At 41.6% G+C, this 12,316-nt stretch overlaps 1 protein-coding gene across 3 annotated transcripts in view; it reads right to left on the reverse strand.

Moving 5' to 3' along the window:
• Positions 1-618: 618 nt before the first annotated feature.
• LOC122794278 (CDKN2A interacting protein) overlaps positions 619-12,316 on the reverse strand; it is a 280,153-nt gene continuing 268,455 nt past the window's right edge. For all 3 annotated transcript variants that reach the window (XM_044062552.1, XM_044062551.1, XM_044062553.1), the window contains exon 3: positions 619-3,569. In XM_044062552.1, coding sequence (XP_043918487.1) covers positions 2,491-3,569 — 1,079 coding nt within the window. In that variant the 3' untranslated portion in view covers positions 619-2,490. The remainder of the gene's footprint in view (positions 3,570-12,316) is intronic.

Genomic DNA, 12,316 nt, shown 5'->3' on the forward strand with positions numbered 1-12,316 from the left:
TGCAAGCAGATAACCCAAATGCAATGGCTGCAACAGTGAAACACGAAGAACATCACTATAAGATAGCTGTATTTGGGGAGATTCCACTCCACTTAAGTCTGCCAGTGATCTTAAAATGTTAATTTTCTTAAATGTGGCTTACTTACCACCCATCGTTGCACCCTTCTCTTTATTACCTATAATGAGAACCCATCATGTTAATTTTATGTCAGAAATGTTAATGCTCTTTATTTTTAGCTGTTCTTGTATTTAAAACCACTAAACACAAAAATTGAGAAGAACCCTCAAAGTATCCAATGTTGCTACTAAAATCAGAACTTGTGCATTACCTCAAAATAGCAGATATGAGAGAAAACAAGCACTTGAAACTAAGCAGAGGATACTGTCACGATTAACACAAACCTCAAAACCAGAAGAAACACTTTTGGAAGTACTACTTAAACCTGATAACCAGTAAGATTTCTCTCCTGATTTCCTAAAGAGTGGATCATGACCTTCTAGTGCAAAATTTAAACAGAGTTTAAACTTAAGAACAGATTCTAACACAGTACTGCAGTAAAACTAAAACTGACAAACATTTTTCAAAGTTTGTTGTATTAAGAAGTCCAGAGCACTGAATAAGAGAATAACATGTTTAATTAATTTAATTCCGTTATGTAACAGAACAAAGTGAAATATTTTAATTTATGAAAGATGGTCAAGACAACAAAAACTTATCTACTGTTAGTGACCCCAACACAGCAGTCAGTAGGTTTTCTTCCTAAGAAAGTCACAGGACATGTGAACTCCAGGTGGTTGAATAAACCAAGTTACTTCCTTCCTGCAGTAGTCTGATCAGTCTTCTTTATAATGTGCAGGAATACTGCTATCCAAAGAGATTGCTATCTAGTACTATGCAAACTGCAAGATGGAGGACTACCCCCCCCCCCCCAATCTATACATGAAAAGGCATGACAGCCCATCTTTAATAGCCCAAGCTGCAAACAAAGACCAGATTATTGCTATAGTATTCATACATTTTTAAATATCAGTTTATCCTGTTTTAGGTTATGGGGAGCAGGGGTCAATCCTGGAAAGCTAGGGAGGCAAAGTTTAGAAAGAATTCTGGACTGGATGCCAGTTCATGTGGTACAGACAAAATTCTCACCTATGGGAAATTTCAAATTGTCAACTGAATTACTGGCATGTCTTTTGGATGTGAGAACAAGCTACACCCCCCCCCCCCCCCCAAAAAAAAAAAACAAAAACATGGATACAGGGAGATGTGCAGTTGAGAAATGAACCAGAGAACCAAGCAGTGTAGGGAAGAAACCATAACCTTTGTACCACTGTACCATCCTGATTTTATGACTCTCTAGTCAAAGTTTCTTATGTATTTTCTGTACTCATGTGAATTTCAGTGACTGCATGGCGAAATTAACAAGTTACACATGTTATATAATGTTTGAGGAAGAACCACCAATGGTGAGAAGGATTTATACTTTCAGTAGAATAAAATGCATAAATGTAAAAAAAAAAAAAAAAAAAATCACAGTACTTGACTATGGTATCAATAATTTATAAAATATGAGATTCATGGCATCACATTAAAACCTCACTCCTTTCATATTCTAAGAAACTGCATAACAAACCACACACAAATACCAAAGAAAGCAACTCTGCTCTGCATTTTTCTACTCCATTCAGTCTGATAGACTGATCTATACCAGAACTTATAAAAGCAGATAGCAGGTTTTTCCTGCAGCCAAGAGTGTACTTCGTTTTCAGCCAAACATCCTTCAAATTTATTGACAGAAAAAAATCATTTGCTGTCCAGTTCTCATATAATTAAGTTTGGAGTTTTAAACAAGAGGCATTTTCGGTATCTAGTGTTAACTTTCTTTACATTAAAGCTTAGATACGGACGACAAATATGAAGTTCAGAAAGAATTTAAAAGAACACAAAATACAAAACAGAATGCTAAATCAACTCTTAAAAACTATAAAATAAACATTTCTACCATTTTCTGGGAAGAGAGAGCATGATCAGAAAACTAAGAACACTGCTCACTAAATGCATATTGTACACCTATATTTTATTTTTAAGATTATGCTGAACTTCAGTGCACTTCAGCTGCCTGCTTTATTGATGGGCACAGTAACAGCTAATATACACTAATGGAGAACACTATATAGCACTAAGGCTTATAGAATTTAGTAAAAAAATAAAAATGATATCTCTAAATACAATTAGCAAAGAAATATGCATCTTCTGATAAGGCAAGCAGGATCGGTCTTCAATAGCTATTGCTCAGAGATGGGTAAAACATTTAACTAGGATGGTCAGCAGAATTAAGTGTGTAAAACTTTAAAAAATATACATGTGCCCACTTTTTGTTGTTAACAGAAGCAATAAAACATGTCAAGGAAGAATTTCATTATAGGTCTGCTTCAGTAAATACCACAAGTTATTTTTGCTCCTGTTTTATTTTTTTAACCAGCAAACAGTTCCTACACTATATTCTGGAATACTTCTTGAGGATTTCTTAGTGCAGGAGCTAAGATGGCTGGCTTTGAATCCTCATCCAGCAAGACCAAGTCATCTACTTCACTACCCTGATACTTTCTTTTGCAAATTTTTACTATAACCTTCTTCTTCAAGAACAATTTTAAGGCCTCTCTGGAGGCAACTAACTTTGCATCATCTTTGCATTTCCCACGACCAGTGCCCAAGTAAACAGCTTTGCATCTTAGCTCACAGCCTATACTATCCTGAGCGCATTTGTTTTGAGGCAAATCAGCAACCTCTTTCAGTGGAATGTAAAAGCAATCTAAGGTTGCTTTGAGAGACTCAACACACGAGTTTAGAACCTGCACAAAATTTACTTTTGGACTGAAGCCTCCAACTGCTACTAGCTTCCAAGCCACAGCTTTGTACAACTTGTTGTAGAACGGCTGCTTTTCTTTGACTGTTTCTTGAGTTAACCTGCAAAACAGTTTAGCAGTTTCCTTTGTGGGTAATATACTCTTTGCCACTTCTTGTACATTTTCCTGTTCATTTCTAGGTAACGTAGTCTTTTCCACTACTTTCACCTTCTCCTGTGGTTGGTTTCTTTCACAAGCTGCAGAAGTGGCGTGACTTTTGGACTGTATATTTTGATAAAAGTCAGACAAATGTGAAACGGATTTTAATGGTAAGGAAGACAAAAGATTCATTACAGTATTTTCTCTGTGCGTCTCGTATTGAGCTTCCACAGAAAGTGTATCCGCAATGGACTCAAATTGGCTTGAACTGGTGGTAGATAAACTTACCACAGCATGGTCTCTGCACATCTCGCTCTTATTTTTCAAGGACTGTAAGCCATCCAAATGTTTTTCTTTGCTTGAACTGGTGGATGGTGTGTCATAATCTGGCAAATCCCTCGGCAATTCCTGTGACAGCTTCTCTGACTGACTGGATGCAGAACTGCTTGGATTCTGAGATTCATGATCAGTAACCATTCTGTCAGCATGGACTTCACCTCCAGTACTTTCTGATACAATGTCACCAACATTTAGTGCTATCCTTTTGCATGCTTCCTCTCCACTTTCTGAAAAAAATATGAAACCATTACTACTTCTGTTACTAATATATGAATTCCAATTACTATTAAACTTCCTGTACACATTTATAGGTTCATAGGTTTATACTAGGCTATCTGCCCTAAGGCATTTATAAGCCTAGCCCAAATTTTTGTGGCTTACGCCACCCCTTATATGAAAAAATACTGTGCCCATTAGTTTGTTGTGCCTCTGTCCAGCAGTGACACAGAGATGATTCGGGTAAACCTCGATCTCCCATCCACAGGTCTAGATTTCTCTTGAACAGAGTCAGCGAGGTGCTCTGCCTCACATGGACCGGGATTTTATTCCACAGCATTGTGTCTCTGAGTGATAAATCTATCCCTCCAGCACGTCCTATTTATATCCGTGCTAAGGTTTAAGTCGCTTGCTCTAGTGGTTTTGGTGGATTTGGATTTTTGAGGTGGAGCATGTCCATTAATTCCGGGTTGGACATGGCCTTGTATGTCAGGCACATGTCACCTCTGAGCAGACTGTATGCGACTGAATAGAGCTGGAGTTTCTTCAATCTGGCAGCATATGACAGATTTTGGAGTCCCTTTATCCTTTTGGTGAGGAACTTTTGGGGTCTCTCCAATTGCTGCAGATGTCGGGTGAGATGCATCCCGAATGGGGCATTGTACTCGATCATTGGTCTGATAAGTGAAGAGTACAGGGGAACAATATTACTTCTCTTACTGACCTGTAATACTACAACATAATCCGAAGTACTCGAACACAATGCATGCAAGACGCTACCCAAATTAGAAAGTATACATGCTGCTGGAAGAAAATATCATCATGACAGTAGTAACAGAGAAGCTGTATGACTGATTTCATATAAAATGAGAGACCTGGCAGTCAAGAGCGCTTATGGATTACTTGCCCACACCTAACACCAAAGATTATAAAGGAGGCACATATTTATTAATTTTTCAAAATACTTCTTATTCAAGATTACAAAGGAGGCACAGCTATCCTAGCAAGAAGTAGGCAACATGAAACCAGTCCTATAAGGAATGCCAGTCCACTGCAGGAAACACACACAGACGCACAGACACACAGAGACACCCAACAGCTTAAAACACCACCATGTCATTTATGCATACCTTTCAAATTTTGGAAGAAATGAAACAACCTGGTAATAACACACTGAAAAATGGAGGTCAAGCAAGCTCCACATGGCAGGCAATCCAGCTAGAAACCAGAGAACAAAGTGCTGTGAGACAGCACACTAACCACTGCACCACTGTGTTGCCCCCAGTCTAATAAGATGTCAAATATCAAACAGCAAGAACCAAAACATAAATCTACTTTGGAATACAAACTTTTATACACATTCTATTGTAAAAGAAAAAAAAATGACCATCTCTATTACCTACACCTACACAAATACTATAAAAGAAGGCAATTTACATTTCCATCTTAAATGTATTCATAATTCTTTATTTACATTTTTTTTAAATGTCTTCATAATTCATCAACAAACATGTAAATATAAAAATTTCTATACGCAGCAACACACAAAATGCATCTGAAGACCCACACATTGTCTACTATTTGATACCGCAGGGATGAAGTTATAGGACACTATGGCATTACCTTGAAAAGTATGGACATTTTTATTTTATTGCCTATACACAGCTTACTAACAGATATGAAACGGGATGACAGAATCCTGACCTTCGCACAGAAAGACTAAAATATGTTTAGCCAGTACTGAGAGTAACAGTACAAAAAAAATATCCTTACTTGTATGCAGACTATCCTATTCACTCGCAAAGACTTGTAAAGTATATACTACATAAAATCTATTCTAGATTCTCAAGAATTACTTTTCAGTATATCACCATCGTAGTAAATTCTTAGTCAACAGCCTGCAACAATGCATACTTGTTTGTCTGTCCAAAGTACTCCCATTTGTTTACTGACCTGCTAGCAAACAAAGGTAAACATTGCATTAGCAGCCAACATAATGTATTTCTCAAATGTGTTGGCAACAGTGTTTCTCTCCTGCTTCATCCTATGACATACCCCAATGACCCATGCCCAACAATGGATCTGCCAGCCACTTGTCACACACCAGACCATTTCCATTTCTGGCTAGGATTAGCAATGATTCTAAGAGCAACCTGGTAGGGGATGGGGTTGGGGTTTGTGTTGTCAACCTTCATCTATTTTTTTTCCATCCTTTTAAGGTGTACTGTTACCTCCCCCCACCCTGCAATCAAGTAGTAATGTCTGAGGGCTAGGTCTGCAATGGAGACATTAAGCGCATCACTCCACCTCCACAGCAGCTCAGCCTGCTCCACCACCTTTTCCATTCTTTGGACCATGCCCCTACAGCAACATCCCCAGCCTCCACCAGGGATTATCACAGGGAACAACTGCCCATCCCTCCCTTACAGAACCTCAGAAGGCCGAGCAATCAATCCTGGGTTGCCTGGGCTATAGTCAGGGCTTTATCCCTCTATGCCACGGCACTAGCCAATGCCAATTTATTAGGATTAGTGCAAGTCTACTTGAATAATTAATCATGTTCTCTCTATATGGAAAACTTCAAAACTGAGTTGCCTGTTTGCTTCCAGTATGAAGCAGAGAAAAAAAATGTGGTACATGCCCAGTGCTGAAGCAGAGAAAAAAATCAGTGCATGTCCAGTGCTGACATAAGTACTTTAGCAAAACATTTTTTGAACATGAAAGCAAAGCCTTGAGAAGGTGCACAACACAATTAAGATGTACTCACTTTATCAGGTGATCTGAAATGGGGCCTGCTGGAAGGAGTAACTTGGGACTTTTTGATGCTGCTCTCATCTTGGTAATAATTTTCTCTATGGTCCACATGCTCAAAGACTCGTTACCCCCTGTTGCACATGCCATCATGTCACTTAATGGGCCAGAAGATGTAAAATCCCTGCATTACTCAGTTCAACTTCAGCTCACTGAGTAAGAAAAAAACAACAAGAATACAGAGATATGTAAATATCTACTTGCCTGACTTAAAAGTCTCAACTGCAGCCATTGGATGCAGGGACTGGTCAGATAGAGACAAGACAGCAGGAGGGTAACAAGCATCCCTCTGCATATGGCCCCATAAAAATCAAATAAGTCAGATCTGTTGCATCTTACCTTAGAGACCTACTGTAGTAGGTATTAGTAAGAATCCCAAGTTACCAAGCAGTGAAAAAAAAAACTTGTGGGATGGGCAAAAACACACAACTGCAATAAGCGAAAGCTCAGAAGCCAGATCCTGTGACATCAAACAGGTTAACAATTTGATGGCAAAATGTAATGCAGCAAGCTACTAGTCCTCTACTTGACGACACACAGCAACTCCTCCTCCTGTTTGAATTCAATGCACACACTTCGACTGAATGTGGGCTAGCGGTGCATGTCCAGTATAAGAAGGGCTATTTCTACCCTGTTTGCATTCGACTGGAGTGAACTGTTTTAAGGACAAATCTGACACTGCTGTGGGGAGAGGATGTGGGCTGGTCACAGGGAACACCCAATCTTTGTAAAAAACAGATTTGGTTCCCTTACTAAGAAAGTGAAGCTCTGAGATCTTTTGAGCTATGGCTAACAAGAAAAGGGTCTTCTGACAGAATAATTTTTCAGCAGCAGAACAAGCAGGTCTAAACAGGTAACAGGCAATCATGTCAATTAAGCTGTGGACCCAAGGAGTCATCTGCTCCAAAGATGAATGAAGACACAGAACCCTCATGAAGCAGCACTACACTAGTCACCACTAGACGATGGGTTTATTCTTATTGCAGATATGTACCTTAACAGTAGAAAAATTGAGACTTTAGTCATACAGGTCCCTGAAATAACTTTTGAGAATCAAGGGAAGAAGGCTTGCACCAACACAGTATACTGCATTGCCAGAACCCAAAGAATCTAAAACTGTACCTCTTTTGGCCCCATGGGGCAATAAGGATAATGCTTGGTCTGCCTTTTCTGATTTTTGTAATAAGGTAAGAACTCGGATGAAAACATCTACTACAGGAGAGAGCATGTGCTTACCATAATCTTCCTCTTACACTGGTGACATATCTACTACAGGAGAGAGAGAATCTGCTCACCATGGATCTCCCCCTTACACTGATGACATATCTGCTAAAAGAAAGAGTATGCTTATCATGCTCTCCCCTTCACATTGATGAAATGAACAGGTATCAGACAGCATTCACTTGGATGATGAGGAGGTTGATCCCTAGTAAGCCATACTCTTAGAAGACCCTGGAGAGAGAAGACTCTTGAATTTAAGACTGTTTTGAAGCAGAAAATCAGTGAGCTTCCTATCAGCAGGTTCACACCACTCGAAATGTGAACCTCAAGAAGGGTGAAGCCTCTGGTATAGCTTACTGTCAAACATATTGCCTCTTTCCAAAGGAGTAGTAGGGCTTTTTCATGTACACCAATATAAACTACACATTTGGCAAAAACAGGATGGACTTTGGGTTTAGCACGATTTAAAAAGCATTTAGTGCAAGAAATATTGGTGGCATGTTCAAGTGATTAAGCTGTAGCTCCCCTCATTGGGAGGTCAATTCCCTGAATAATTGGGGGAATGAAGTTGTTTCTTCATTCCCCTAATGAAGCATACATTACAAAGATCCAAGACAGATTCTGCTTCAGGAAGAGAAGGTCCATAATGAGCTGGGGGGGGGTTCTACCACTCAAAAGTCCATGGTTACCATCAAACCCTGAAGTACTAGGGTCACAGCAAAGACCTCTCATAGTATCCCCCACCAACATGCAACAGCTATGACCCCTCCCCTCCTAGATTCTCTCTGTGGGCAGGAAAGATGTACCTTCATTCTGACATGATAAAGCAAACTTTCTAAGTTAAGTTCAAAGAATTATCTTAAAATTTAGGGAGACACCCCCCCAACCGAGGGAGTACATCAAGGGACTCCTCTAAGCCAAGGGTGGTTTCGAGCAGTCCTCTGATTACATCACCAAGAAGAGTAATATAAATAAGGAAATATATGAAGATCCTTTCCCATCAAAGTCTCTTCCACCACAACTTGCACCTTAAACACCATCTGAGTAGCCAAGACTAAACTGCTACACACTGTACTAAAAGTTATACTGCTCTCTCAGTGAGGAGGAATTTCCTACACCATTTGAGTAGCTAAGACTAAACTGCCACACACTGTACTGAAAGTTATACTGCCCTTTCAGTGAGGAGGAATTTCCTATTTTAACATCAGATACTGATCTGATAGAAGGCATGCATTATTGTCCATCATCATCACCTAAGTTAACTGAGGCAGCATGAGTATAAAACCTTTGCAGGGTAATCATCCAAATCATCACATAGTGAACTGCTGAGATCTGCACTGGGATGGAAGTCTCTCATCTTGTTTAAAACAAATAGACATGATAGCAAACCTCATTCCGTAGGAGGGAAATTTGATGACCCCTCAGCATAAATTGTGGGTGCGTCACTACAGTGGTGCCGAGACCTATTTTAGTTATCGGTTTACTTTTCCTGACAAGGTTAGTCCCACCAAATCAGTGGCCTATTTTCATGAGAGACTAGAGGAAGCGCTTACATTAACTATGGGAAATTTGGAAATACTCTTCCCGAGATTGTACCCAATGGTTATTAGGAGGAGGAGAAAATGAGAAGTTATGTACCTACCATAACGTTCCATGTTAGTTGTCTTCTCTCGCCTTCTTTCTTGCTAGATGGGTTCAGAGCCGAACCTCGGCTCCGACTCGGCCACTTACTAAAGCTCGAGAGCTAATTTTACCAGCTTGAGGCAACCCTATATCCCATGATGCTAGGCGATAACTACCCAGATCTCGTTTGGTAGCTGAAACATTAGGCAATATAGTCCTCCAACTGGAGAGGAGGAGGAAAAAGGATAACCCCAAAAGGATCGCTATCTAAGCTGTAGTTACCCTAGGACAAGCTATTTGGCTGAAAGTGCAAGATCAGGACCCTTCAAAGAAGGGGAAATCTTCTCAGTCTATCCAGGCTAGGGGGATGGTGGGCGGGACGCAAGAAAGAAGGCAAGAGAAGACAACTAACATGGAACGTTATGGTAGGTACATAACTTCTCAATGTTAAGTTGTCAATCTCGCCTTCATTCTTGCTGGATGGGACCACGTCCCTAGCACCTTCATCCTGGGTGGCTCATTGGAACAGACTCTTGAGAACGGTGGAACCAAAATTTGCCCTGTTTCTGGAGGCCATGTCCAATTTGTAATGTGAAACAAAGGTACGAGGAGAAGCCCATGTGGCTGCTGCACAAATAGTGTCTATTGGTAGTCTAGCTTGAAAGGCTGTTGATGTGGCTAGCGCCCTGGTTGAATGGGCTCTTGGCCTAGAAGGCAATTCTTTACCTCTGAGATGGTAAGTATATGTGATCAGAGAAGAGAGCCACCTAGACAGGGTTACCTTGGATACTGGAAGGCCTTTCCTATTTTCTGCAGATAAAAAAGAGTTGATCAGATTTCCTGATTTGTTTAATTCTGTCCAAATAATAATCGGAGCTGACGATGAACGTCCAGACAATGCAGTTTTTGCTCCACCCTGTTCGAATAATTAGGGAAGAAAACCGGGAGGTCAATTGATCGATTTAAATTTGTCTGCGAAGCCACCTTGGGTATGAAAGAGGGGTTCGTTCTTAGAGAAACTCTGTCTTTGTGGAAGACTAAATAAGGAGGACGAATGCAGAGGACATGAAGTTCAGATACTCTCCTAGCAGATGTAACAGCGACCAGGAAGAGTGTTTTCCAGGAAAGTAATTTCAATGAACAGGAAGCCGCAGGTTCAAAGGGAGGTAGAATCAAGGATGTTAAAACTAAGTTTAGATCCCACTGTGGCGGAGGATCTTTGATCGGGGGTTTGAGTAAAAAGACACCTCTAAAAAATGCTTTGCAAAGCTTATGGGACATGATGCTGCAGTCCGACAGGCCTACGTGAAAATTTGAAATGGCTGCCAACTGAACTTTTACTGTGGAGGATGAAGATCCTGAATGAAAAATTTCAGCTAGGAAATCCAAGACCGAGTGAACTGGAGCAGTGAACGGATCTATATTTCTAGCCTTTGCCCAGAAGGAAAAACGTTGCCATTTACTAGTGTAGATCCTTCTGGTGGAAGATTTAAGGGAAGCTACTATGATATCCCAGACGGGATTTGAAATCATAGGAAGCCTGGCTAGGGACGGAAGTGGAGCAACCAAGCAGTGAGGTTGAGAGAATGGAGGGATTGGTGCAGCTGCCCCGACTGATGGGCCAAAAGATCTGGCACTGGATCCAGATGCCAAGGCTGCTCCAAGAAATAACGATGCAGGAACGGAAACCATATCTGTCGAGGCCAATAAGGGGCAATGAGAATCATCTTGGCTCTCAAGGCGGTTGCTTTCTAAATTACCTGTGATATTAACGGAAGGGGTGGAAAGGCGTAAAGAAGTCCCAGAGGCCAATCGTGGACTACAGCATCTCTGGGGGGATGGCCTGGAAGGGGGAAGAGGGTGAAGAAGTCGGGGCATTTGCTGTTTTGAGGTGCAGCAAAAAGATCGCAGCAAGGAAGACCCCACTTCTGAAAAATCTCTTCAGTCACAGATTGTTTGAGAGACCACTCGTGTGGCATGAGAATAGCTCTGCTCAACCTGTCCGCTATGATTTTGGACTTCCCGGGGATATGCGTTGCTATCAGAAACCGCTGAGAAGAGATCGCCCACTGCCAACGTCTGAGTGCTTCTCGACACAGGGGATAGGACTTGGTTCCGCCCTGCTTGTTGATGTACCACACTACGGACATATTGTCCATTCGGATTGCAATAGTCCCCAGGGGAAGCGAGTCGTGGAGGGCTTGCAACGTCAAAAGCACTGCTCATCTCCAGGACATTTATGTGCAGGTGGCATTCGAAAGGTTGCCATGGACTGTCCTGCCCTGAAAATGCCCCCCCCACCCGATCAGGGAGGCGTCCGATGTGACCGTGGCGACCGGGGAGGGAGGAATAAAGGATCTGCCTTGATGGACTTGAGGGGACAACATCCACCAAGACAGATGATTTTTGCAAATTGGAGTTATGATCTTGTGGTGCATAGGGAGTTGTTAGAAAGACCACTGGGCGAAAAGCATCCACTGTAGAAGACGCACGTAAAAGCGGGCAAGAGGAAGAAGTGTGATGGCGGCCACCATGAGCCCCAATACTTTCAGGACATACCTGGCCTGAATTCTGTCGCTCTGAAGCAGAACATGGACATGGTTTTGAATATCTAAGACCCTTTGATCTGTTAACTTTGCTGAGAGCTGCACGGTGTCCAAGTTGGCGCCTATAAAGGTAATAGATTGACAAGGCGACAAGGCAGACTTTTCGAAATTTATAGAGATTCCTAGCCCTCTGCAAATGTGAATGGTGTAATCTCCGGCCTGAAGAAGTTGATGCCTGGTGGTGGTGGTGAGGAGCCAGTCGTCTAGATATGGAAACACCTGGAATCCTTGACGCCTCAGGTGAGCCATAACCGCTGCCATACATTTGGTGAACACTCTGGGGGCTGTAGTGAGACCAAAGGGCAGGGCTCTGAACTGGTAGTGACTGGCCCCCAGCCGAAAGCGGAGAAACCTTCTGGAGCGCCTGTGAATTTTGATGTGACAGTACACGTCCTGAAGGTCCACGGAGCACATCCAATTGTCCTTGCCCAGAAAGGGTAGAATGGACTGTAGCGTGACCATCCGGAATCTTGTCCTTTTTACAAACTTGTTTAGTT

This window comes from Protopterus annectens, chromosome 2.part1 (assembly GCF_019279795.1).
Source record: "Protopterus annectens isolate FY-2018-M chromosome 2.part1, PAN1.0, whole genome shotgun sequence".
NCBI classification, from domain to species: Eukaryota; Metazoa; Chordata; order Ceratodontiformes; family Protopteridae; genus Protopterus; species Protopterus annectens.